Here is a 27,878-nt window from a genome sequence, read left to right on the forward strand (position 1 = left end):
CACCAGTTGGGGCGGGGCCGGCGCGGAGGTGTTTCCTGGGTGGGGACGGTGACCCGGTGCCTATAGGTGTCCCTGGGACTCACCGGGCATCTATCTAGGGCCAGTTACGCTCTGAGCGGTGCAGACACAGCTGCCCAGGTCCGACCTTCCAGCGCGACCCCGCCACGTTCCTCCCGCCACCAGCCACCCTGCGCACAGCAGCCCGGCCCCAGCATGACAGACAAGGCGGCCTTCGACACGAATATTGTCACCCTGACCCGCTTCGTCATGGAAGAGGGCAGGAAGGCCCGCGGCACGGGCGAGATGACCCAGCTGCTCAACTCGCTCTGCACCGCGGTCAAAGCCATCTCCACGGCGGTGCGAAAGGCGGGCATCGCCAACCTGTGAGTCAGGCCTCAGGCCCCCAGGCCACCTTCTGTCTGTCTGTCCTGCTGGGGATGTGCCTGACCGTCTGATGTCTGGTCCCCTGGCTCCCCTGCTGTCAGCCTGTGGGTCCACCAGGCTCCTTCTGTCTCTCCTTCGCTCCCTCCCTCTCCCTCTCCTCCCTCTCCCCCTCCAGAGGTTGGCACTCAAGCCCTGGTTCCCCTTCTCTGGAGCTTGGAGGTGCGCACCTGGGGGCCTGTCACCCCATCCACACCTGCCTCCACCCTGCAGCCCTGTCAAGGGGCTGAGCAGCCTGACTTGGTTGGCATTCCTGTCAGCTTCCTCCAGGTGAAATTGGCTGGCAGGTGGACGGACACCTGGCCTGCTGGCAGTACCCATCCGAGCCTCAGACAGGAACGTGCTGGCATGGCACCTTGTTTTCCCTTTCTCTTCTCTGACCTCCTTCACTTCCTATGGAACTGGGGTCTCGAGCTGGGTTTCTAACCCTGTATCTCCTTGAGCCTAAACAAGCCCTGTTAGGAGCCAGGGAAGCCCCGGGCAGGAAGCCTGCACACCTGGAGCTCTCAGGAACAGCAATGCTGTGTGCAAAGGGTGCAGTGGGTCCCAGCAAGGCCTGAGACTCTGAATTTTTAAGAAGTTCTTCGGTGGTGCCCATGTTGCTGGTCTGCAGATCACCTGTGTGTAGCGAGAGAATCACAGGAGGTGGGGATTCAAAGGGCACCTTCTTGTGAAGCTTCTGTAACTAACACAAATACTCTTTGGTCTACTCTGGTGTACACGAGTATTGCATATTTGTCTGGTCCTCACTTAGCTGAAGGGTTTTCAGATTGCCCCATTCCTTTCTAATATCTCACACACTCAGGGATGCTATAAAAATTGTGCACGATGTCTGTAGCTGATCTGAGAAAGTGTAACCCCTGCAACCGGGCTTCCTTTCTGGAGAACTCTTTGGCTCTGGCCCCCGAGCATGGATTGCTGACTCTCACGAAAGGAATGTATGGTCACTCATCTTCAGATGTCAAGCAGGGATGAGCCTGGCCCAGAGAGAGACTGGTACACTAGGAAGGGTGGGACCATGACTATTCACCTAATGACCCCTCTTAATAATACATTTCTAAGGAGGCTATGCTTTAGGAAACACACCAGTTAAAATCTTACTTCAAATTTAATTCACAGCAAGGAGAGTAGCCCCGCAGCCTCACCTGTCTTTGAGAACTAGGGGCCTTTTAAAAAAAAAGTACTTGTCATCTCCTGTATTGTTTTAAAAGTGTGTTCGTACTTTTCACACACCCAAAGAGACTTGGAAATGCAAGATCGGCTTTCAGGTGTATATTTCCCACCTTTTAAGAAACCTCAGATAGTGGGACCTGGACAGAGGGTACTAATTTCAGCCGTGTGAAATATGTATGTCTGTTTAGACTAAATAGTGGTGATTACCAGGTTTAAAAAATGTTGTTGTTATCATTATAAACTACTTAATAAGATGCACTCATTGACAAACATTGAAACCACTCAAAAGAACACAAAGGGAAAGGTGAAACCCACCACTATCCATTCTCTAGGGTGTCCTCCATTAATAATTAACTGGTTATTTTCTCAGATACTTATTTATATTCATATAAGTTTATACATGGATATATATTTACATATGTCCATATGTAATTAGCAAACAAAATAGAATCACAGTTAACATATTCTTCTGCAGTTTACTTTTACCATTCAACAGTATATAATGACCATCCTTCAATGGCAGGAGGTATAAATCCACCTCCTTCGTTTTAACTGTTGCCATTGAATGGATATATGGTGAGCTGTTTTACTCTTCCCTATGTTAGCACATTTCACTAGTCTTTGACTGTTTCAAACAGCGCTGTATTTGTGGAACAAGGGTTGATGCCTGGTCATGTGGGGAGTTGACAGAGAGGACCAGAACTGAGACCCTTAAACACTCCTGTGGGAGAGCAAAGTTTGCTTTCTCAGCATGACACATGGTTGGTAAGGCACCAACAAGACAAGATCTCAAGTCAGGGCTCCAAATTACATTCATTATTGACTTTGATGTCTTGGATGAAAAAGCCAACGTGCCTGCAAATAGCTTGTTAGTGCTGAAGACTTGCCCTGGAAGGGCATGTACCCAGAATGACAAGGTAATTGCTGGTCAAATGACCTCACAGGACCAGTTTCTAGAGCTCAGCCATGATGTCTCATTAAGGAGACTTCAGGAGTTTCCAGCAAAGCGCCCAGCTAGAGTTCTCTCTCTCTCTCTCTCTCTCTCTCTCTCTCTCTCTCTCTCGTCAACCAGCAGTTGCTCTTCAGCCACTTTTCTTGATCTTAATAAGATATTCATAGAATCATTAACTGTTTGTTTTGTTAATCCTTACCCAAGGATATTTTTTTATTGTTTAGAGAGAGTGGAAAGGAGGGAGGGAGAGGGAGAGAGAGAGAAACATCGATGTGTTTACACATCGATTGGTTGCCTCCTGTAGGACTCCAACTGGGGCTAGGAGGTTGAATCTGCAACCCAGGTATGTGCCCTTGACCAGGAATCAAACCCTTCAGTCTGTGGGCTGATGCTCTAACTGCCGGGCCAAACTGGCCAGGGCATAGAATCATTAAGTTTTAAGCTGAAAGCCTCAGAAGTCACCTGGTCCCACCCTTCCTTGCACAGACAAGGACCCCAAGGCCAGGAAAGACCAAGTTAACTGGTCTGTGGCCCAGGTTGGTCTCTTTTCATCAAACCACACATTTCTTTCTTTATTTTTTAGAAATCAGTTAAAGCTGACCCAACTCTAAATCTCATCTATTAATAACATCTTTCATGAGAACTAAGTAAGATCTGTATCATGAGGAGACATTGCCTTAGCGCCAGCCTGCCTTTGAAGCCTGTTTTCTGTGTGAGGCTCCTCCACCCACTGTCAGCTGAGATGAGGGGCAGCCACCTTCTGTTCTCTCGTGAGACCAGTCAGCAGCCGGCATCAGGCAGATCTGAGTTCATGGTTCAAATTCTAGTGTTGCCACTTCTCTGTTTCTATTCCTTTGGGAGAAAGTGGTCCTGCATTGGCTTAGACTTTTGCTTTAGGCATGTTCCGCTGACTTCCCTTTATACATGTTCCCAAATCATTGTTTGAAGAATTCACTGGTTCTCTTCCATTCAACCAAGTGCTATCAAACACCCACAATGTACAAAGTTCTAGAAGAGCCCAAGAGGCGAGAATGACACAGCGCTTATGCTGTAGGAAAAGTACAAGTATGGAATTAGTTCTAAAACATAATAAAGATTCTGAAAGATGTCTTCATAGAGGTTCCAGAAATACAATGTGGGTGCAAAGAACAGTGAAGCATCAAGATGAGCATCTCCATGGGCAGGAACAGGTGGTCACAAGGCCTGAGGGTTGGAGAGCATTTTAGGCTGGGCTATCGTGTGATAAAAGGTACCAGATGAGAAAACGTTTCTGGAAAAGCTGCTCACTCAGTTTGACTGAGGCAAGCTGTACATGGGGCGGGCTGTTTGTGGACGTTGCATTGTGGGTGCATTGGGGAGCGTCAGATGGCACGGGTGAATACTTTATATTTTGCAGGTATGCAAAGGGGAGAGAGTGAAGGTCTTTGAGCAGGGCAGTGACATGATTAGAGACTAATCGGGGGAAGATGTGGCTGGAAGTCAGAGTTGGAAGGGGAAAGCTAAGACATGGGGAAAAGCAATTGAAAAGGGGAGGGGCAAGAAAAGCTGTTCCAGCCCTAGAGCTTTAGCAAGAGGAGGGGCCTTGGGGGGAGTCTGAGTGTGGATCCGGTGAGAAGGGCAGTTTCTCAAAGGGTGGGTCCTAGCAAGTGACAGCAGGGCCTGCCAATAAAAGCAAAACTACATGAAAACAGAATTCCAAAGGGGGAGTAGATTTTTTTGAGGCTGGGGAAGGTTGAGAAGATGATTCCAACATTTTGGAAACGTTGAACTTGAGGTGTCAGAGGGCTACCCAGTTGGAGATGTAGTCCAGCCAACAGTGGGACGTGCTGGTCTGGAATTTGGGTGTGAAACACTGACTAAAGATTTGGCCACTGGATTTTGGTCCACTCTGCCCTGAGGCAGAGAGGAAGAGGAGAAAATCAGGACCAGATGGAGCAGAACAGGAACATGCAGGGCTTAAGAACACATCTCAGAGACAGATGGAGCTGGCCTCAAATTCCTGGCTCTGCCATTTAATTTTTGTGAGGATTTGGGCAATTGCTGAAACATCTCTGAGACTCGGTTTCCTCACTTGTAAGATGGAGACAATGGTCTTTTTCAATCTCAGAGAGTTGTGTGAGAATGAACTGAGTTCATTAAATGGGTGCTACTATCATCATTGTTTTTCTAGGCTGCAGATTATTATTATTTTTTAAATAAACAGGTATCTTTTTATTTTGCTTTTCATTCCTTAGTAGTTTCCCGCACACATATCAACAGACATGTATTTCAGGCTAGACCATTAAATGTTAAAACAATGTTGTGCCCTCAGATGGGTTGCAGGAAACCTCTTCCCATCATGGTCAGGTGGTGTCCAGAACAGTTGCTTTTTTTTTAAATCCTCACCCGAGGACATTTTTCAATATTTTGTTCGGATAGAGTGTTATAAATTGATTTCAAGTGGGAGGGAAAGAGAGAGAGAGAGAAACATCAACATGAAAGGGACACATCGAGTGGCTGCCACCCTCATGACCAACCAGGGCCGGGGACAAACTGCAACTGAGGTACATGCCCTTAGTGGGAACCAAACCCAGGTCTCTCTGGACCGCAGGCCGATGCTCTAACCGCTGAGCCAAACTGGCCAGGGCCAGAACAATTGCTTCTATATATAGGGTCCTCTCAGTATCAATGGAAGAAAATAATAAATAACTTCTGTTTTAATTTTGGAATTACAGGTCAGTTAATACATGCTTCCATTTATCTTCAAATCTGCAGAGTGTATGACATTAAACTTTTGGGACCTTTATCAGATTTATTTCAGATTTCTTGAATTAGCTTCGTGACTGTAACTTCCTTTTCATGCCAGAAGCACCGCCGGCCACACTGCGTCCTATTTGCCCATTTTGGTCCACGTGAACTCAGGCCAGGCTGGGGAGAGTAGCATTTAAAAGCTGCTCTGATTGGTGACTCTCCTGCACCGTATTTCTGGTCTGACCCTTGGATGTTCCCAGCTGGGTGAACAGTTGGTCATTTACCTTGAAATCAATTTATAACAAGTCAGTGTCACCTTGGACTTGAGTGATAAGGATTGAATAATAATCTGCCTCCCACTTTCTTTGGCTGGGTGTTGTGAAAACGAGCTTCTCACTTGGTTCTTTTGTGTGCTGTTGAACGTGGTCCCTGCTGTCCTGGCTGTCATGTGGACATCAAGGGAAATGATCTGACGATAGCCAATCAAGTAAGTCATTGAGCATGCTTTCCTAAGTGTGGCCCTGGCTCTGGTCCTGGTGTCTGGGGCTGTGCTTCAGAAATCAGAACTCACAGACTCTATGGTTGTGAAATGGCTTGGTCCATTCTAGAAACCATGTGCCAATTTAAAATCAATGTTAATATTTAATCCAAATGACCAAGGATATTAAATACTGGCCAGATTCACCTACTCTTCTAAGGAGTTCCCATCATATAAATTAACATGACTTACAGTTTTTGTTTATTTGTTTGTTTTTTCAGATTTTCAGTGAGGTTTACAATAAAAGAGATATATTACAGACAAATGTTCACCTCAATGCTTGCTCCTCAAACTTCTAAAGAGAACTTTTGTGTCTGTAAGGGTTTAAAAGGAGCAGCCTAACCCCTGGCAGGATGATTCTCCCCAACCCCAATGAACTTGGGTGCAGAGTCAACTAATTTGAATGAAATGGAAGTGAAATGTTGAACTTGGAGCCTTTTCTTTTGTTGCTAGTTACCTGTGACACACTTCCACACTGGCTGTCTTCCCAGTTACTTGAAAAACTAGTTTAGAGGTCTTGGTCTCTGCCCCTCATTAATCAGCATTTACTTAGTGGCTGCCTGGGGCTCCACTAAGAACAATAGAGGCTGCTATGAACCAGGTGTGTCACACAGATCAACCCTCCTTCTTACAAAGCCAGAAACAAACCTGGCGTGGTTGTGTGACTGCCAAGGGAGTGAGCAGTGGGCATGGGGCCAGAACACTTCTTCCTCACTTGCCAGACTCTGTTCTAGCCGTTTACCTATATCAACTCATTGACTACCCCTCTCTCTATACTGGGATGAAGACGTACTGAATTCCCACGTCACAGAGGAAGAACCAAAGGTGGCTTGCCCAGGGTTGCTTCGCATGTGATGGGCAGAGCTGGGATTTGGATCCCAGTGGTCTAAGAGTCCCGGCCCACGGAAAAAAGCCCATGATGATGCCTTCCAGGATGACTTGCATTTAGGAAGAGCTTTCTTGGCAGATTCAGCCACTGACTCAGTCAAAACTAAGATCCCTATCCCTGCTTGATGGGCACACAACTGCTCCCAACTCCTTTTCTGCTGGGGAAGGGAGAAGGGGAGGGGGAGGGAGCTAAGCCCAGAAGTTTACAGCTTGTGCAGGTCAACCCACTTCTTCAATCTTCCCACTTGTTCTCTTTCTCGATTGATTGGAAGGTACAGCTGGGCCCTGGAAGACTCTTTTGACAGGGTTGTGTGATGATTTCCCCACATTCTTGCAGCCTCATTGGCGGTCTGACTCCGGCCCAGGGAGCAGCACATTGGGAACCAATCTAAGAATGAACAATGTGGTGTGTGGAAGGCATTGCTCAGGTCCCACGAGGGTCATTGGTGCCATTTCTCCTGTTCACAATGGCAGACACCTGAGCTCCTTCCAAACCAGCTTGGTCTTCCTACCTGCTGAGCTCTCCTCCAGTCTGCCTAGAAGTCCGTTGATTCATTTTCCAAGCCCTGTTCAACGGGCCCAGGAAAGGAGAGGGCTGTGTCTGTAGGGCAGCGGTTAACCTGTGGGTTGCGACCCCTTTGGGGGTTGAACGACCCTTTCACAGGGGTCACATAAGACCATCGGAAAACACATATTTCCAATGGCGATTCATAACAGTAGCAAAATTACAGTTATAGAGTAGCAATGAATATAATTTTATGGTTGGTGGTCATCACAACATGAGGAAGGGTCACGGCCTTAGGAAGGTTGAGAGCCACTGCCATAGGGGATCACACTGCTCCCCGAGCGGCCATTGGGCCGTGTGGCTCTTGCTCAGCTGTCCTTTGAAGAGTGATGGCTGATCAGATCCAGACATTTAATGTCTCTAAGGTGGAGGTTCTGAAAACTTGTAGAGAAAATAAATTCCATGTGATCTTCAGCTACTTTGTTCTTTGAGGATATTTCTGAGAGCTTTTTTTCCAGTTGTCAAAATCATGGGCACCTTGACTGCCTCTGACGTTTCACTGAAAGGCATGAAAGTGAGTTACCTGGGACGCGGTGCCTCTGGGGGCCCCTCCAGGCGTGTGGGGAGGAGGCCGACTGAGCATTTGTCAGGCAGCTGCCATTGTGCCTATGCAGGGCTGTGTACAGTCACAGCTAAACCTGAGCAGGGACGCAGAGACAGTGATGTGACAGAAACTCAGATGTCCTTGCTATGGACAAGGAGTCTGGGAGCTCATGTTTCTCCTTTAGAACCACATTTTACCAAGTGAGCCCTTCGCATGAGATGTCCTAGAAAAGTTATAGCCTGAATTTTGAGTTGGAGGGGCCCAGAATAATCAATCTCCTTCCTTCCTTCCTTCCTTCCTTCCTTCCTTCCTTCCTTCCTTCCTTCCTTCCTTCCTTCCTTCCTCCCTCCCTCCCTCCCTCCCTCCCTCCCTCCCTCCCTCCCTCCCTCCCTCCCTCCCTCCCTTTCTCATTCTTCTTCTTCCTCTTCTTCTTCTTCTTCTTCTTCTTCTTCTTCTTCTTCTTCTTCTTCTTCTTCTTCAGTATTATTCTTCACAAGCAACTGGAGGATAATTGAAGGGTCCTTCTGGCTAAAACGAAGGCGGGACCCTCAATTCTGGGGGAAGTTAGAGTAGGGAGGGGTGACCACCTCACCTGCAAGGAGGTAGAGCCTGAGAAGTGGCCAGTTGTCTGTGAGGGTCATTTCGGTGCTGGGCGTGGGGAGTGTCCCCACAGTGCTCTTCCTGTGGCCTCACCCAACCTCCATCATAACAAGGGGTGCCACCCTCTGTGATCCAAGGGCAGGAGACACCTGAGAATTCTGGAGCCTCAGCAAGGAACCCAGCTGGTGGTCTTGGCTGGACAAGCCAGCTGCTGACACTGACCATAAGCTGTCATAGCCCAGGGCATGATCTGGGCCTACAGACCCCGCTTCTCACTTTTGTTTGGCCAGCTGCTGAGTGTGCAAGCTCAGAAAAGGTGGTCCAGTGCATCAGGAACTCTCCCCCTCCCATCCCCTAAACAAGTGATGGGGACTCTGCCTTTGGGACACAGTCATAGGGAAACCAGTCTGTCCTTGAACAGGGGTGGGGGTGGTAAGAGTGGGTTCTGGCCCGGGAGCACCGCACCCTAGAGCTGGCCTTGGAGGGCCCTCTCCTCTGGGTCTCCTCTTCCTTCCTTTCAGAGCTCCCTGAGTCCATAGGAAGAAGACCCCGAAATTTAAAAATTATGGAAATATGCACAGAGAACCCCCTCCCATTTGGAAGTGTGTGCAAAACAAACTCTCAGTTTTCGGTGGATACATTTCTGACATGGAGCTGTTCTGAGGACTCATTACCAGTAGACTTATCTGGGTTCCTTTAGGGCCTTTTCGTACTGTCCCCATTTTAATGAAAAACGTTCAAGATATCATTCAGCTTGAATGACCCCTTTGCAGTGAGACCTCCCCCTGCCATCTCCAGGCACCTCATTTCATTTTATTAGAGCACATTATCTCATTCATTCATTCATTCATTCATTCATTCATTCATTCATTCACAAGTACTTGTTTCTTGTTTGTCTCAGTAGAATATACGCTCCATGAGGCCAGTGATATTTGTCTTGATCTGCACTGTAACCCCAGCATTCAGGACAGTTTCTGGGGCACACTGGGTGCCCAGTAAATATTTTTGGAGTAACCCTGGCTGGTTTGGCTCAGCGGTTAGAGCATTGGCCTGTGGTCTGGAGAGACCCAGGTTCGGTTCCCGCTAAGGATACGTACCTTGGTTGCAGTTGGTCCCTGGCCCTGGTTGGGTCGTGTGGGTGGCAACCACTTGATGTGGCCTTTCCACGTCGATGTTTCTCTCTCTCTCTCCCCCTCCCACTCTATCTGAACAAAAAAGTGGAAAAATGTCCTCAGGTGAGGAGATATATATATATATCTGTAAATGAACACTCACGCAGCTCCTCTAGGAGCTGTAGGAGCTGACTGGCCTTCACCTATCTTGTTGAGCGAGATACCTGAGCAGGTGAAACATGGACCAAAGTGTGAACAGTCCTTTCCCATGCCGCTGTCCCTCTGCCCCAGCCTCCCAGGCCTCCCTGGAGCTGTCACAACAGGCCCGCCCCTCAGGAGACTACGGCACATGTGCTTGCCCCGCCCTCCAAAGTGGGCTGACCTTCGAGGTTGATCGCAGCTGTACTCCTTCAGGCTCGGTTTCTCAGTGAATGGCATTCAGTCAGTCAGCACATATTTATCTAGTTATTTATTATTATTATTTTAATCCTCACTGACGATATGTTTTTATTGGTTTTAGAGAGAGAGAGAAAGAAACATCAATCAGTTGCCTCCTGTACCTGCCCTGACAGGAAATTGAACCTGCAACCTAGGTATGTGCCCTCACCAGGAATTGAACCCACAACCTATTTTGGTGTATGGGATGATGCTCTAACCAACTGAGCCACCCAGCCAGGGCCAGCAAGTATTTATTGAGGGTCTACTATGTGCTGGAAGCTGGGACATTGGGGAAAAACATGGCTCGTCCTCATCCTCCTGGAAGGAAAGGATAAGCAACCGTTTCAGTGTGATGTGGATGGAGCCCGAGAGGTTGTGAGACCCATTCCTTTCACAGTATGTACAGGTCCCTAATGAGAGCTCCTGTTAAAGATCAAGCTCAGGAACTAATATTAGGTGCCAAGGGCTGTGCTGAGCCCTTCGTGTACATTAGCCAGCTCTCTGTCATGATGCCCATGTTCTTCTGTCCTGAATTGGCAGTGACTCTAATTGTGGAATCCTCTGGCTACGGTGGAGACATGATCGGTGCCAGTAGGGCCAGTGAATGAGATGTGTTTCAGTTGGTGGGCCCTGCCGAGCCCTCCAGCTCCACCCAGAATTTAGCTGCCCTCCTTCCCCACCAGCGTTGGCCTTACAGTTAGGGTGAAAAGGGTTATGTGGAATGAGACCAAAAAGCTCAGAGACATGGCATCATTCCCTTGCCTGCCTGGAAAAGTAGCTTCTCATCTGTCAGTCCTCCTCCTGCTTCTTCTCTTTACATCATCTTATATTATGAGTAAAAGACCAAAGGGTCACCTGGCTTGGTGGTTGAGTGTCAACCCATGCACCAAGAGGTCACCGGTTCAATTCCCGGTCAGGGCACATGCCCAGGTTGTGGGCCAAATCCCCAGTGGGGGGCATGCAGGAGGCGGCCAGTTGGTGTTCTCTCTCATCGATATTTCTCTCTCTCTCTCTCTCTAAAAATCAATAAAGAAAAAGTATTCTAAAAAAGCCTCCATAGAGGCCAAAATTTTAAAAAATGGTTGAGAAACACAGACTTAACCACAGAAGTGTGCTCAGGTACCATGACAGATAGTGGACAGGTGGATGACAATATTCCCTCCAGGAGCCCATCTGAAATGAGGATCATCCTTCTTGTTTTTCCAACCCAGGCGCCTTCTTTTCTTCCTTCTAAATCCTACTACATGTTACTTTCAGTGGGATTCTAGGCATTTACATATTCTGGTGCTCATGGCTTATATGTTTGTGGCTTTCCTTCCCTCTAGTTATGGAATTGCTGGCTCTACCAATGTGACAGGTGATCAAGTGAAGAAGCTTGACGTCCTCTCCAATGACATGGTCATTAACGTGTTACGGTCATCCTTTGCAACCTGTGTGCTTGTGTCAGAAGAAGATAAACAAGCCATAATTGTAGAACCTGAGAAAAGGGTGAGTCTGAACTCCCACCATCCAGGGTTTTAATAGAACTGTTTTTCTTCCTATATTTATCAGTGACCCCAATTGCCCAGCCAAGTTGGGTTCCTAGGAATCACCCTAGATTGCTCCTGAACACTGAGTCATCATTTTAGACTCACCCTCACTACCATCTCTCAGACTGTCCTTCCCTGTACACCCTACCACTATAGTTCAGGCCATTATCACCCCTCCCGTGGACTCACACATGGGAGAGGCTCATATATACTCATACTCATCTTCACTCCCAACTTTTCACTGTCATGTTCAAGGCTCTTCAAAGTCTGGTTCTGTTAACTACCTCTTTTGCTTCATCTCTGTTCACCAAATTCCCACCCTATATTTCAACTGCTCATCTCAACTGCTCCCAATTCCTGTCACCAATCTATGCATCAGAATCCACTGAAATCTTATTAATCTGATTGTTTCTTGAGGGTGGAGAATGGATTATAGTCTTCTCTGTATCCCAGCATCTAACATAATAGCTGGCCCATTGTAGGAGCTCAATAACAAAGTAATGTGGCAAAAGGGAATGGGAAACATATATCCAGTTTTTATACAATAACAACAAATCATATGATAATAAAAAAAAAAACTTTTGAAGTGAGAAGTGCAGTTATATGGACTTACTATCTTTTTTTTTGTTGTTTGAGATGAATCGGGGACATGAAGGAATAGAATTAGATAAAAGCAATCAGAAGATGAGCTTAGAGAGGCAGCCTGATACTCCGTCTTGACATTTTGAAGAGCATGGGGAGCCACATTCAATTCATTTGTTTCACGTCATTCCTAAAATATACTACAGTCAGATTCAGAGTTCCTGCTGTTCTCTGTTGGGTTGCTCGGGGAACTGGGCAGTTTCAGGCATGTGGATGGAATTTGTGGTTCAATGTTCTCCAGCAGGCAGCCCACCTGCTCTGACTACAGTGTGCTTTCCTAGGAGGCATGTTCCCGCTTCCAGATGCCCGTCTCCTGCATCAGCCAGGATGACGTAAGAGCAAATGGTCAGGGAAGCAGAGAACTGTCTTAATTTGACGTAGAAATCTAAAAACCACATCTTAAAATAGATAATTTGGAGACAGAAGAACCCCAAGAGTGTGCTGGTAAACTGATAATATCTTGGGGAAAAAAATCCTCTGATTTGTAGTAATTGCCAATGCCAACTTTGTAAATACCCTCCAGAGTTGATTTCAAGCTACCAACATGACATCATTGAAATCAGAGTGGCAAAATTAGCTCTCAAGAGCAGAAAGCAGCCAGCCGCAGCATACTCCTGACAGTCCCGTTCAAAGACTGCATCTTTGGGTGTCCCACAGAGGGTTGTTTGGGGGCACGACAGAGGGTCGTTCCTCTGGGAAGTCCAGTTGGGATATCCTTGAGACCCTGTGTTCTGCAACCCAAGTGTCAGCTATAAAACCTGCATGAGAAGTTTCTTATAGACCTTAATGTTGTCTTTGCTTTACTTATGGAATATGTTTCTTTTTTTCCTAACGAACAAAAAGAAATAAATGACTAACCCTGTTTCTCTTCTTCCTTTGGCTGCCAGAAAACTCAAGCCAAAATTACAAATCAGCAATATCAGTGATGTAGGAAATGAAGACTTACTGATCTGTATTACACCACCTTCTTCTACACCACCTTTACTAGGTTGTGTTTCTCTGCCTAATGATATATATACACTCATCGTTGTTGTTTTCATTTTGCATGCCAGCCATACCTCCCATGACAGAGCATAAATGAGACATTTTTTGAACTTTCCCCTAAATTCCCTTCTTTTATCCCCTTAGTGTATACTTTCTATTTTGTTATAGTGTGTTTATTTTTAAAGTAAAGTTGTATTTCCTTTTTTTTTGGTTCAGGGTAAATATGTGGTCTGTTTTGATCCCCTTGATGGATCCTCCAACATCGACTGCCTTGTGTCCATTGGAACCATTTTTGGCATCTACAGAAAGGTAAAATGTCATGGATCAAGCCCCTGGTTTGGGATCCAGAGGAAAGTTAAGGTCAAGCATCTAGTACTGTTTCACTATTGGTGAAGCAGCCAGAATGTCTACCATGAAACTCTGGGAGGCTTGACATAGGTCTATATCCCGAGTCCTGACGTTTTCAGATTTCACTGCGTAGGTGAATTAAGTTGTTAAAAGAAAATGTAGTCTAGTGTGGGTGGGAAGAGAAAGATGGTTTACTCATAACTGTATCATGCTTTCTTTGATAATAGAAAATCAAATTAAAAAGAGAAGAGACAGTAGAGGGTAGTTACAGTGGTAATACTATATGAACTGAGAATTGTGAGAGTGTGATAACAATAGAAATTCTATGTATCAAAATTGCCCTTGAAATCCTATAAATCAGGGGTCTGCCAACTATGACCCTCCCCAGAGCCAAATTCAGCCAGCTGCCTAATTTGTATGCCCTGTGAGCAAAAAATAACCACTCTGCATTTTCAAATGGCTGAAAAAAACTAAAGAATAATATTTCATGGTCCATACCATTTATATGAAATTAATTTTCACTGTCCATAAATAAAGTTTTAGTGGCATATGTTCAACTGATCTGTTTACTTGTTGCTTTGGACTGATGCACTGGCCGGGCTGAGCAGCTGTGAGAGAGACTGAACGATGTAAGCCTATGATGTTTACTGTCCGTCCATTTATGGACAGTTTTCTGCACACTGCTGCAGCATGGGGACCCTGACCCCCGCCCTGGGTCTTCTACCTGTGTAACTGGGCAGGTAACTCTACCTTCAGAACCTCTCTTTCCTTCAAGTACCGTGTGTGCACGCGCGTGTGTGTGCGCGTGCGTGTGTGTGTACATGTGCACACGTGGAACCATGGTGATGGAAGACTGCTCAAGTATACAAACAAAACAGAATGAATGCCTGTGGCCGCATCATAAAACATGAAATCTGAAATGTGTCATCTTGGCTTCAGCCCTTCTTGTTTCATTTAGAAATAAAACCTCACAGATGCCCTTGAGACGGAACCAGTTTCTTTATCTTAATGGCCAAGGTGGCAGTTTGAGCTGACGGACCAGGTTTCTCCCCATTCCCCTACTTTAGAATTCAAAGGCCATAATTTAAGTAGTGAGACCCCAATGTTCACTTTAGTATTCATTGTCTAGTATTCACATAATCTCCTTTCAAACATATGGAAATTAGAGCCACCCTGGGACAGTTTTCTTTTGTCATTGAGTGTATTTTGCTTTTGTCTCTGCCGAGAGGGAGATGCACAGTGAATCCTGTGAACAACAGGTTCTAACACTCATAACAGGAAGGCAAAGGCAAGAAGTAATCTATTTCCCAAGTCAACCACGAAATATACCCTTCCTGATATAGACAAGGAGGCAGATCATTTTACCCGCCAAGCATGAGATCTATAGTATGTCAAGAGAGGTTTGTAGCAAAAGTCAGACCGCTGGTTAATGACTCAACCAAAACGAAAGCAGCACAAATGCTTGCCAGCCCCAGTCTCTACCTCAACCCCCAAATACAGACTCTGCAGGAAAAAAGACAACTAGAAAACAGAGACACTGGCTATCAACTAAAAAAAAAATCAAACCAGCTTCCAATGGCAGCTTGAATTAAGGATGCTACAACTCAGCAGTGAATCTCCACACTCTTCTCAATAGACCTGAAGTGACTCTTAAAAGACCGAAAAAGGGAAAAGAAAGACACGTGTGTTACTGCCTTCAAGTCAGTTCAGTTTTCAAAATTTTTATTGATTATTTAAAACCATTTGAGGGCCCGTGGGGCGTAAACACTGATGTGCCTGATGCTTCGAAGGTGACCTTTCCTGCTTTCTGCAGAGATGGCCCTGAGCTGGAGTGCAGCTCCCTGCGCCTGTGCTCAGGGCACAGCACCTGCAACGGGAACGGCGACAGCACCAGGCCTGGCCCACGCAATGGCCGGGGACAGGTTCCGAAGGGGACCAGTGTTTCGTGCAGTTCCTGCTGCAGCACCTGCTGCAGCACCTCAGGGAGGGGGGCACCCAGCTTCTGGCTGGGGACACCCAGAAGGAGTGTAAGGCCCTCGAGGTGTTGGGAAACCATCACAATTAGAATGTTTGTCCAAATATTGAATCAAAATCTGTCGCCCATTGTCATTTGGCCTATTAGAGCCAAATGGCCCAGGCTTACACCCAGTCCTCTCAGCAGCTCAAGCAGAAAATAAGACTCCTTTACATGTTTAGAAACGGCTTTCCTGGCCTCCTTTAAAAAAAAAAATCTCTTTTAATCTAAACATCTTTCATATGAGATGATTTTTAGACATCTCACAAGCATGGTCACCCTCTTACGATGTCCTTTAAAAAATCCAGTCTCCATAACTCAAACCAGAGTTTAAAAAGTGTTCTAGCAGCTTCAGAATTCAACTCACTCCCCCTAACTGAGCGCAGAGAGATGTACTGATCACCGCGTATGGAGCAACAGCCTTACCAATAGCTCTCCCACATTGTCTCTGGCTCTGTGGGCTCTGGACCAGGGAGCTGCTCTAGCCTCTTGTTCCCTTCTGCGTAAAGGGGAGATGCTGAAAATTCCGTATAAAGCATTGAACATAGTGCTTGGTACATCAAAAGTGCTCAAAAAACGGGAGCTATTAATGTTACCAGTGTTGTTTTATATATTTAGATTCAGTGAACAGTATCACAACTCTAACTTAAGAGAGGAAGGAGGGAGGAAGGAAAAGAAAATGGGCTCATATCACTGAAAAGCCTGTGGATGGATCTGCTCCGGGCGGGGCTGCGTTCGGGGACTCAGGCCGCCTACAGGACACACCTCGTTCATTTGTCTCTCCCGCCTCCCCCTCCTCTCTGTGCCACAGGTCCAGGCTCACTCCCAGGCCTCTCAGCAGCTCAAGCAGAAAATTCAAGCATCTTTTTGTTGCTGTTGTTAATCCTCACCTGAGAATGCTTTCCATTGATTTTTAGAGAGAGTAGAAGGGAGAGAGAGAGAAATAGAGAAACATTGATGTGTCTCTCTCACACCGATTGGTTGCCCCTGACTAGGGATTGAACCTGCGACTCTATAGGCTGCCACTCTAACCACTGAGCCAAACCAGCCAGGGCTCAAGCCCGTTTTCCAACAGTTCCCACAAGAATATCATCTCATTGGCTCTGATTGGCTTGACTTAGGTCACATGCTCACCTCTCAACCAATCACTATGGCCTGAGGCAGGCAGTGATCTGGTTGGCCAGGCCAAGGTCGTGTGCCCACCTCTGGAGCTGGGAGGGAGGGAGGCAGTATCTTAAGGGAGATGTAGGTGCCGTTATCAGCAGAGAGGGATGGATACTGGCCAGGCAAGACCGACCCATCGCCAGTACAGATTATAAATTCCTTGAGGTAGGGACATCATCTTACACGCCTTTTGTCTGCTAGGTTTCGTGATGCAAAGTAGGTAAACAATATTGGCTAAGTTACCGGGGATTCTGCCAAGTGCCCTGTAAGATTTAATAAGGAGGGTCTGGCTGCGCCTCTAAGGGAAGACTACCTGGTGACATGACAGCCGCATCACACCTCTGCCTGACTTTCTTGTCTAGCACCTTGAGTCTCCAGAATCCACGGTGTCTTTCCCTATACTCATATGGGGAGGTGTGGAATAAAACAAACTCATACCTGCAGCAGCTGGTAGCCTGGGATACACAGAGAAAGGCAAGGTCCAGAGGCTTTCTAATTTTGCCAAGTTCTTTATGCACATTGGCCCCCGAGCGTCCACGTGGGAACGCAGTGAATCTCTTGGAGCAAAGGCTGCTGGGGGTTTGGAGGAGGGAATTCATGCATTGCAAAGGGGGTCAGGCTAGAAGAGGATTCTTCCAAATCCATTAATTCCATGGTGTTATTTTCTGTTTCTTGTGAGTATATGGGTTATAGACAGTGTTGTCATTTCTTATTTCATGCAGAGACAACAAAAGGGTAAGATTCTTTGGTGACTCAGGGAAAGTCCGTGTCTTCCCCACTGGTAGGCCTGGATGATGCTGGGCAAGGGGGCCTCTCTGGGGAACTTTCACTAGTGGAGATGGATTGCTGCACTCAAGCAGCTTCCATTCGGTTCCTTTGTTTACATATTCCCTCAGTCTGATTCCCACTGCACTGGCTGGCAGGGTTGGTGGTTGTGACAGAGGGTAGTCAGAGGCCTGAGCCCTCCCACTGTCTCGCTGGTTTCCAAGGACGCTGGTGCCCTTTTCAGGGTTGTGCACTGGCAAAGTTAGGAGTTAGAGAAAACAACTGAAGTGCTCTATACTGTGTTTAATGTGTGTTTGCCTATGTGTGCTATCCTGTGAACACAAACAAAACCAAATCAAGTAACTTGACCCAACCTAGCCAACCAACCAACCACCTAGATGGAAACCATTTGTGAAACATGAGGAGTGGGGATGAGGGGAAAATGGAAAGAAACAGTTTTAGCAAGTCTTTTACATAAGTAGTTCTTTTTTTTAATCCTCACCCGAGGACATTTTTCCATTTTTGTTGTTGTTGTTGTTGTTGTTCAGATAGAGTGGGAAGGAGAGAGAGAGAGAGAGAAACATTGACATTAAAGGGACACGTCGAGTGGTTGCCACCTGCACAACCAACCAGGGCCAGGGACAAACTGCAATGGAAGTACATGCCCTTCGTGGGAACTGAACCCGGGTCTCTCTGGACCGCAGGCCGACGCTCTAATTGCTGAGCCAAACTGGCCAGGGCTACATAAGTAGTTCTTAAACTTTACGGCAAGAGTCACGTGTGACAAATGGGAAAATACACATTCTCAGGCCCCACCGTAGGGAGTCTAACTTACTGGGACTAGCTGACAGCCCCAGAATATTCATTCGAATACGTTTCCCAGGTGATTGCGATGTGCATGACTTCTAGGCCACACTTTCAAAAGTTACAGGAAGAAATCATCATGAATGTTTTTGCTGGAATGACCTTGCTCAGCATCATGCGACAGACATCCTTACCCTCAGCTGCTGAAATCTCTGGCTGGGAAAGGCATAAATAAAATTGGTAGAAATTGCCCATTTTCATTTCTGTTTAAGTTCAAGTGGAGTAGTCAAGCTGGAAGATTTGTTTGGAGTTGTTCTGAGGAACAAAGAAGCCAGTCAAATGTTGGTAGATCAGGTGATTCTCAGTTAGCAATCATTGACTAGAGGCTGTCTCCTTCAGGTGTCCAGTTCCTTAATATTCGGCAAACTGTGGGTCACATGACATAGCGGACTGTATCTCTAATGAAAAAAAAAAAGGAAAAGATTAGAATGCCTGTCACGTTCTAAGTATTGTTTCGTTACATTTCTACAGTTGTGTGCCCGTGAGTGTGTGTTGATACTGGTTTGTGATGGAAAATATGTTTCTTACCGTGGGTCATGGTCAAAAAACTCGGGAGCATCTGCCCTACTCCGTGATGACTCTGGAGAGATATTCTAAGTCCCCGTATTTCTGAGAATTTCTCTGATGTGTGGCCACCCTGCTCCCTGCGGGGTGGGCTGCCACTGGCAAGAAGTCCCGGAACTGATGTCCTTACCAGACTGTCAGCCCCGCAGCCCGGTCTTAATTTGTTTAAATGAAGATGGAGTAGGCAGGTGATCGACTGTGATGCCCATAATAAGATTAAATTAGTGGGGGCTGGCAAGAAGGCATGCTCCTTTCTGAAAGTGAAAACAGAGCCATGAGGGAATATCAAATTAGTAGAACTGGAGGAGGGCGTAATTGGAAAGGAGGACCCAGCTGCAGGAAATCTGGGGCATGTGGGAGGCTGCTGGGGTAATGTAATCAGGACATCACTGATTTGTGAAGGAAGGTCCCTCTAAGAAGATGCTGAATTTCCTCAGGAAAGCACCTTGATAATGCATCTTGCTAATGGTTGAACCGAAACAAAAGAACCGTAAACACCGTAAAGACGGGTTTTGTTTTCTTTTTTGTCCTAGAACTCCACTGATGAGCCTTCCGAGAAGGACGCCCTGCAGCCCGGCCGCAACCTGGTGGCTGCTGGCTACGCCCTCTACGGCAGTGCCACCATGCTGGTCCTGGCCATGGCCTGTGGCGTCAACTGCTTCATGCTGGACCCGGTGAGAGACCCTGTGGGAGGTTGGGAGCTTGCCGATGGCTGTGAGTGAGAGTTGTGGCGGGGGGAGGCACACAGAGGTGGGAGATGAGGTCTGCGGAGGGACAGAGATGGGGCGGGGAAGTGAGTGAAGTGAAGGACACCGTGTACGTCATGAGCAGATTATTGAGGTGAGAAATGATATCTGTCCAGAGCATATAAGGGGCCTTTGTTCCAAGATGAAATCTTCAGAACGACGTTACTGAACTGACTCCAGTGCCCATCGAGGCCAGGCAAGCCATCGGCATGAGTCAAGAGTGCTGGCGGAGGCGGCCAGGGGTGACCGTGGGGACTGTGGTGAGCTAGAGAGGCTCCGATGTTTAAGAAACACTGTTTTGTTTTGTTTTGTTTTTTAAATGTGATGTTTCTGGATTTGTAAAACATCATGCTCGCCAACCAAAACACATTTATAGATCAGATGGGGTCTGTGGATGGTCTGTTTACCAGCCATTGTATTCATTACCAGCTTATTTTCCTGAGGTGAGCAGATAGCCCGACCAAAGCATTGTGTCTTCAGAAATAGCTACCAAGCCGGGCTGGTGTGGCTCAGTGGACTGAGCGTCATCCCGTGGACTGAGAGGTCCCGGTTCGGTTCCTGGTCAGGGCACATGCCTGGGTTGCAGGCTCGATCCCCAGTAGGGGGCGTGCTGGAGGCAGCCGATCCATGTTTCTCTCTCACATTGATGTTTCTATCTCTTTCTCTCTTCCTCTCTCTAAAAAAAAATCAATAAAAACATATTTTAAAAATAGCTGCCAAATTAATTTCATGTGCAAAGGCTCTGATGAACTCGAGGATATGAAAATACAGAAGGAAATGAAGACAATTCCTTAGTCTACCTTATAGAGAAAAGCTACCTTATGGAGAGAAGCCCTTGAAACATATTCATCAGCAGTTTTAACTTGTGGATAATTTTTTCTACATATCTATTAACTGGAGTTACTTATTTATTCAGGTAGATGGCAGTTTCAGCAGAGCAGATACATTAGGGAAAGAAATCTTTTTCAATATCTGGTGCAACTAAACCCACCGTTGAATTCAGACTGCACAGAATAATCTTTGCTAGGTTGACATGTTCCTTGCGTGTTTGGTCTGGTGTCCCAAGGGGAAGAGAATCGCGTTTAGAAACATCTTTAGTTTTAGAATGTCCTTGGACAACATTAATGAAGCATGTTGTTTGCTGCCTTTTGCTGACAAACTGAACACAAAGACGGACAGCGGCTGGAAGCCTGGGAGGGGCAGGCAGCTCCCGGAGAGGCCCAGGTTTGTGCCTGGCGGGGCAGATAAGTCCGAATGCAGGTGCCTTTGTCCCCTGCCGTCTTGCACAACTGGACTTTGCCTCCTTGGAAGTACTGGCACTTAATAAATAAACAAGGGTGGGGGACAGCGCTAGATTAAACCTCCCATGGGGTGACCTCGGGGAAAATAGTGACCCAGTTCACAGAGCTCAGGGCACAGTTTCTGAAATCACTGATGAGAGCTGATCTAGCAGCTCGCAGACACTTCCTGCTTCCCTGACGCTCTCCTGGTGACTTCTCTGTCACCTTTGTGTTGATAGACACGTCAAAAAGGGAAATCTCTTCTTGTTTCCAGATTGCAGGCTGTGTCTCTGGGAGTAAGTTTCTGTGTGTTTGATAGGCTTTGCCCTCCTCACACCGGCTGGCCACTTGGGAAGAACAATGTCGCCCACTGTCCTCTTGGACTGACTCACCCTCTGTTGGCTGCTGGCTCCGGGGCTGAGCCGCAGACCGGCTTAGCCTTGTCTTTTCATTTTGGTTTGCTGCGAGGACAGGCTGAGGGTTTCTGCTGAAAATACCCCAACAGCGGTATATGCATTTGGAGCAGGCTTTTGCTTTCAAGAAGCGTTTCCGTCTCCTGTCTCCCCGTTCAGGAGACCGCCCCGCACACCTCGTGGCTCCGGCCGGTACCTGGGTGGGGGCAGAGCATGGCATGAGTCCCGCGGCACCTGCGGGGCAATGGCTTCACTGTTCAGACTTTCTTTTTGAAAAGATATCTATGTGTTTACTTAGTGTTCTGACCACGAAACACTATTTCTACATATTTGTGGTCAAAATAGTTGGAAATACTGAGAAAGCATAAAAGACAAAAAAGAAGAATCACTCACAATGACACCGTTCAGTGACCACTATGAATTCTAGTCGCTTTTCTCTCCTTTCCCTTAGCCTTCCTCCTTCCTCTCTTCCTCCCTCCGTCTCTAGTAACACGTGCTCTGTACTGATGGGAACCAGTCTTCGCTAGGGGAGTAAACGGCTGGGAGAGATGTGTTGGTGAGGTCTCCCTTCTTCTAACCCTTGTCTGCATGGAGCAACCCCCTCCCCAGATGATCAGAACCCTGACCACCTCCTCAGTGACACGCAGGAGTCCCAAGCAACCCTCAGTCCAGAGCGACAGGAGCTCTGTTCCTCCAAATCCCAATCCCTTCGGAAGAACCTGAGCTCTAAAGGCACCCGCTTAGCACTGGGGCTTTGTGGGAGGATGTCCTGAGAAATACGCTGAGTCACCGAGCAGAGGCACGGAGGTTATATGGCTGCGAATCAAAACTCAGGGCTCTTCTCTTTCCTATTTTTTTTTTTTAATTGATTGATTTTAGAGAGAGAGAGGAAGGGAGAAGAAGAGAGTGATGGAAACATTGATGAGAGAGAACATTGATTGGCTGCCTCCTGCACGCCCCCTATTGGGGATCAGGCTCACAGCCGGGGCATGTGCCCTGACCAGGAGTCAAACCAGCGACCTCTTGGTGCATGAGTCTACACTCAACCACTGAGCCACACCAGCCAGGCAGGGCTCTACTCTTTTCTGTAGCAACACACAAAAGGGAAATGTCATCGAGGTAGAAACGGAAAGCTGAGAGCAGCCCTGAGGCGGTTGGTGTAACTCAGCTGTCCATCTCTTCTGATGCCCACCTCCTGTCTGCACCAACTTGTTTTTGAGAAGGCATGTATATTTTATATTACGGACATCAAGTTTTATTCCCCCTGAGGGTTTGCTGCTGTTTCACACATTCCTGCCCTCCATATGTTTGTGCATGTTTTCTTTCTTCTTTTACTGAAACCATTGAAAAGCAAAGTCACAAGGGTCCTCCATCCCCTGTGGACACCTGCAGCAGCCTCTGGCCTTTTCCCGGTTCCTTTCACCAGTCTCCCCAGTGCATCCTCTTCGCCCTGGCCCTGCACACTGTTCTTGGAGAGGTAGGCTAGAGGCACCGGTGCCCAGGGCCACAAGGAGCTCCCTGCGCTGGTGACCATTTCGCACACAGATGTCGAATCTCTATTTACACCTGAAACTAGTGTCATGTTATCCATCAGTTACCCCTCAATCAGAAAAACCCATGTACTGTTGCATGGGTGTGACTGCAGGCCTCGTACCCCTTTCCCCGCCTAGCCCAGCCCCCGCACCCTCACACAGGCTCGGGAGAGGGCTCATCAGCTCTCCACCTTCCTTCCTGTTTCACAGGCCATTGGAGAGTTCATCTTAGTGGATAAGGATGTGAAGATCAAAAAGAAAGGGAACATCTACAGCATCAATGAGGGCTACGCCAAGGACTTTGAACCTGCTGTCACCGAGTACATCCAGAGGAAGAAGTTCCCCCCAGTAAGTGAGGGCTCTGGGGGAGGGCCCTGAGCTATGCAGAAATGTGTTGGTTCATGATTTACCCTGGAAGAGAAAGGTAGCAGGGACGAGAGCAGCTTGGACTCCACTGTGCACTGACCCGTGATTAAGTTCCCACCCAGGTCGTGGCAACTGGAACCCCTGCCCTGGGGTGTCAAAATCGGAAGGTCCATTTCAGCCTTTGCCACTTTCTCTTGGCAGAATAAAATCAGGATTAAACCAGCTGGATGAATGAGCTCATGGCAATAAAACATATTTCACTTCTGGGGTCCCTGATCCCAGATGGTACGAAAGGTGGTTCTTGCACCTGGGACCTGCCCAACGATTTCTGTCAGTCATCCCAAGTTTGAGGGTGCCCGTCTTGGTGTCTGCCAGATACAAATGACTGAATACAAAGGAAAGAAACGGTTGTCTGCAGAGCTGGTTTCATGTGGGAAGGTCCAATTTTGTCACACTCTTGTCAAATGTCATCGATGGCTGCTGTGTCCTGAAGAGGAAGCCCAAATGTTGTCAGCATGGCATTCGGGCCCTCAGAGCTGGCCCCGGGCTCTCTCTCCAGCTTTATTATCTCTCCTTCCACCTCACCTTGGTTCCTCTCCGGCCACACTCCACGCCCCATCCCCCCTTCTCCCCAGGCCCCAGGCAGACAGCATTTGCTTCTCTGTGTTGTTTACTTGTGTACTTCCGTCTCCCACAAGATGAAAACCCCGCCCTTGCCCAGCTTCTTAGTTTGGCAAAATCCTTCTTAACATGCAAGGCTCTGCGAAGTGGTACCATTTTGGTGATGCCTGCCCCAACCGAAAGACAGAATCAACAGCACCCTCCTCGGGGCTTCTGAGGGTCATTCGACCAACTCTAGGATGTATGAGAGGCTGTCTCCATTATTGTTTCCGTTCTGTTTTAATCACATTTCCTAGCAAAGACCTAACACACACGGTGTAGGTGCTCACTACACGGCTGAATCAAGTAAGTGTAGAGGGCACACAGAGAACTCCCTTTCTTACGTTTCTGGAACCCTAATTATTGCTGGTCTTGACCTTGCAGGATAACTCAGCCCCCTACGGCTCCAGGTACGTGGGCTCCATGGTGGCTGATGTCCACCGCACCCTGGTCTATGGAGGGATCTTTCTGTACCCAGCTAACAAGAAGAGCCCCAAAGGAAAGGTAAACGGATCCTCTGAGAAGCAGTAACTTTCATTTGCAGGCTGGGGATTTGACTCAGGAAGAAGAAAAGTTTGCAGTAGCTGTTAGACTACAGTAGGATACTAAGGATGTCTGTAGCATATTCTTATCTAGATTAAAGGTTGTCCTGGTCAAAGCCAGGCAATATCAGCTAAAAATGGTCTCCGCAGAGCCCTGCCATTGCTAAAGATAAGTAATGGTGTTATGGGCAGGAGGGGCGAAAAGGGCTCCGGGCTTCCAGCGGGCACGTGGTTTGGCTTGAGCAAAATAAATTCCATTCATAAAGAGAAATGAAACAGTCCAGCCCCATTACCGCGGGAGCAAATCAAATACGTATTCCAAATAGAGGTTTTCTTTGATTGCTTTCAAAAGGCATAAACTAGAAATAACTAATGAGCTGACACTTGCTGCTTGGAAATGGTACCTTTCTAGGGAAGGAACGAATCTCAGGGGAAACCTAGAGCCTTTAGGTAAAGCTGTTGCCACCGCCTGCAGCGGCGAATGCCTGCGGGGTTTGCCAAGCTGTGGGGTGGGTGTGGGGGCTTGTGATCGCTGAGCGGCCCGTTTTTTCTTCTGCACAGAGGGACAGTGTTTCCTTCCTAAGTGCTGTCATTTGGTTTTTCCCAATAGACAGACTGTCTTTTTTTTTTTTTTTTTTTTTTTTTAATATGAGAGAAGGAATAGGGACAATTAAGATGAAAATCTGTGCACTCAGATATGTTCAGATATCTGTTTGCAGCGTATGGCACCTGTTTCACGGGAAGCATCCTATTTACGTAAAGCCCCTGTCTTGCCAGAGGCTCCTCAGGCATACCAACCTATGTGATTGGCCTGCTTTAGAGCACTTTCCTCGAATGTCTCAAAAATTGTTTTTCAATACAAATACTGAGGTTTCTTCTTTTTTTTTTTTTTCAGTCTTGCAAATCTGGTCATGACACCTGTATGGAAATAGAGTCAGGAAACACCTGCGGAAAGCTGTCTGCTCAGTAGGCGACAGCACAAAAATACATACAGTAAAAAAGTTAATATTTAAAAGTAAATGCTGAGGCATATAATATAGTAAATCCAACCCTCAAGCCTTGGGAGAATTATAAAAGGAATGTGTATAGAGTTGCAAACAATATTATACTGTTTGGAGGAGCCAGTCTGCTTTCCAGATGTCTGCAGCCAGACACAACCATGAATTTTTTTAATGCTTTTAGAACAGGCAAAGCTCCATCCAAAACACACACAGAATCACTCATTAGGTCCAGTTTCCGTGCAATAAAGAGAAGGGAACCATCAGTTCTGCCAATATGTCATTCAGTCTTGAGTCCAGGTGTTCTGTCTCATATTCGCATCAAGTAATCTATTCCTGCCGCTGGCTTGATGAATGGCTTAATTTAACCAAATGGCTAAATTAACCATTTGGTTTTATATGCAACCTTGGGGTATGTGTGTGGGGCTTTTACAACCTCAGAGAAGGGAAGGGGAGAGTATCAGATACCTTGGAAACTTCTACCAGCTCTGCACTGTTTTGCTATGGAATAAATCCTTTCTCTGCAATACCTTCTGCTGTGAAGACACTGATCTTGGCTCTTGTTTTCCAGCTGAGACTACTGTATGAAGGTATCCCAATGGCCTATGTCATAGAGAAGGCTGGAGGATTGGCTACCACTGGGAAGGAAGCTATACTGGACATCGTTCCCACTGACATCCACCAGAGGGCGCCAGTCATCCTGGGGTCCCCTGAAGACGTGACTGAGTTCTTGGAGATATACAAGAAGCATGCTGCCAAATGAAGAGCTGACTTTGCCCACACAAAAAAAAAAAAAAAAAAAAAAAAAAAAAGCCTTTTATCTAGACTTATATCTCACATGGCACTACCCCATTCTGACTGCATAATATATTCCTAGACAGCAAAAATAAAAAGCACAGATATCTTCACCATGAAATGCTGTGTAATCCCTGGTGCTGCCTAACCAAAATGCTATCTGTATAATGCTACTGATGGTCAAGATATTTCTTGAATGAATAGAGGAGAAATAAACATATTTTTCCTTTTTCTAAAAATAGTCTTGCCCTGGCCGGTCTGGCTCAGCGGTTGGAGCATCAGCCTGTGGACCAGAGAATCTTGGGTTCGGTTCTCACTAGGGGCATTACCAAAAATAAATAAATAAATAAAAACAGTCTTCATTGCTTTGTGTCAAATAATAGTAAAAGTAATAACAGTCAGTGCATGTAACATTAGGTGACTCATTTAATCTTCACAGCAAGCTGATGAATTAGGTGCTATGAGTAACTCATTTCACCATTACATCATGAGGAAATGAAGGCTAGAGAGGTGAGGTAATCTGCCCAAGGTCTCCAGCCAATGAGCGACGGAGCTCAGATACGAACACAGGCAGTCTGTCCACCAAACTTGGAGTTAACCTATTGCTTCTCCTGCATATTGTCTGTTCAGGTCTGGGTGTGCAGAACTAATCTGAGCAAGGCTGTTTCTGCCCTCCTGGGGACTGCACAGGTGATAAGTTAGTGGTGGTGCCCATCTGCAACCTCTTGGCCTCCCATGTATGAGTCTAATGATCTGAGTCACAAATGAAGGTTTATGTCATTACTCAGTGGTGACTTTAAAGAAAATAAAAACATAACCCTTTATTGAACTAAAAAAGCCTAATAATTGTTCAGATCAAATTACCATAAGGAAGAAGGTTCAGCATTAAAAACAAAATTTATGGAAATACGATATTGCTGCAAGCAAGCGTATTTATTAGACTCTCTGTATAAATAGTTATTTCCTCGGCTGACCCCGGTTCTTTCTGGACTAGAATTTCAAAGATCATGGCAAATTATATCAGGTTTTAAGAATCATAGGTGGTTTTTGTTGAGCTCTGGATTTTTTTACTTTTAATTTAAAACAATTTTCAATTAGAGTGTACATTTAATATTATCTTGTATTAGTTTCAGGTGTATAGCATAGTGGTTAGACAATCATATACTTGACAAAGCTGAGCTCTAGATTTTATTTAAAATTATTTATTGCCCTGGCCGGTTTGACTCAGAGGTTAGAGCGTTGGCCTGTGGTCCAGAGAGGCCCAGGTTCAGTTCCCGCTAAGGGCACGTACCTCAGTTGCAGTTTGTCCCCGGCCCTGATTGGGTCGTGCGGTGGCAGCTACTCGATGTGTCCCTTTCACGTCGATGTTTCTCTCTCTCCCTCCCACTCTCTCTGAACAAAATATGGAAGAATGTCTTCGGGTGAGGATAAATAAATAAATAAATAAATAAAAATAAAATTATTTATTTATTTATTATTTTTACCTGTGAACTTCAGTTTTTTGTGTAGATCCTGCTCCTTTTCCTCCCAAACTCCTCATCAATTCCACGGTTTTCCAACAGGAAACTGAGTTTGATCTTAAGAATTGGACCTGCCCTTGTGCACCGACTTGATCCAGGGCCAGTACTTCCCCTACCAGTAGGCTGGCCTCGCAGAAAAGTCCTCCAACCTGCAAAGCGCCTTTTGATTCT

The 27,878-nt window shown here is 46.6% G+C and overlaps 1 protein-coding gene across 1 annotated transcript; it reads left to right on the plus strand.

Annotated features, from left to right (window-relative positions):
* Positions 1-26,204, plus strand: FBP1 (fructose-bisphosphatase 1). Its single transcript, XM_036260823.1, has 7 exons — positions 1-383; positions 11,307-11,469; positions 13,353-13,445; positions 19,389-19,529; positions 23,037-23,174; positions 24,237-24,356; positions 25,964-26,204. Exons 1-7 carry the CDS (start codon positions 214-216, stop codon positions 26,153-26,155), a joined length of 1,017 nt encoding a protein of 338 aa, XP_036116716.1. The 5' UTR covers positions 1-213; the 3' UTR covers positions 26,156-26,204.
* Positions 26,205-27,878: the final 1,674 nt, after the last annotated feature.

This window comes from Molossus molossus, unplaced genomic scaffold (genome assembly GCF_014108415.1).
Source record: "Molossus molossus isolate mMolMol1 unplaced genomic scaffold, mMolMol1.p scaffold_m16_p_14, whole genome shotgun sequence".
Classification (NCBI taxonomy): Eukaryota; Metazoa; Chordata; class Mammalia; order Chiroptera; family Molossidae; genus Molossus; species Molossus molossus.

Excerpts from the sequence above, each read along its gene's own strand:
- FBP1 (XM_036260823.1), top strand. The coding sequence starts at position 214 with ATGACAGACAAGGCGGCCTTCGACACGAATATTGTCACCCTGACCCGC. Across the intron at positions 384-11,306 it reads AAGGCGGGCATCGCCAACCT|TTATGGAATTGCTGGCTCTA; the intron begins GTGAGTCAGGCC and ends CCTTCCCTCTAG. Across the intron at positions 11,470-13,352 it reads TTGTAGAACCTGAGAAAAGG|GGTAAATATGTGGTCTGTTT; the intron begins GTGAGTCTGAAC and ends TTTTTGGTTCAG.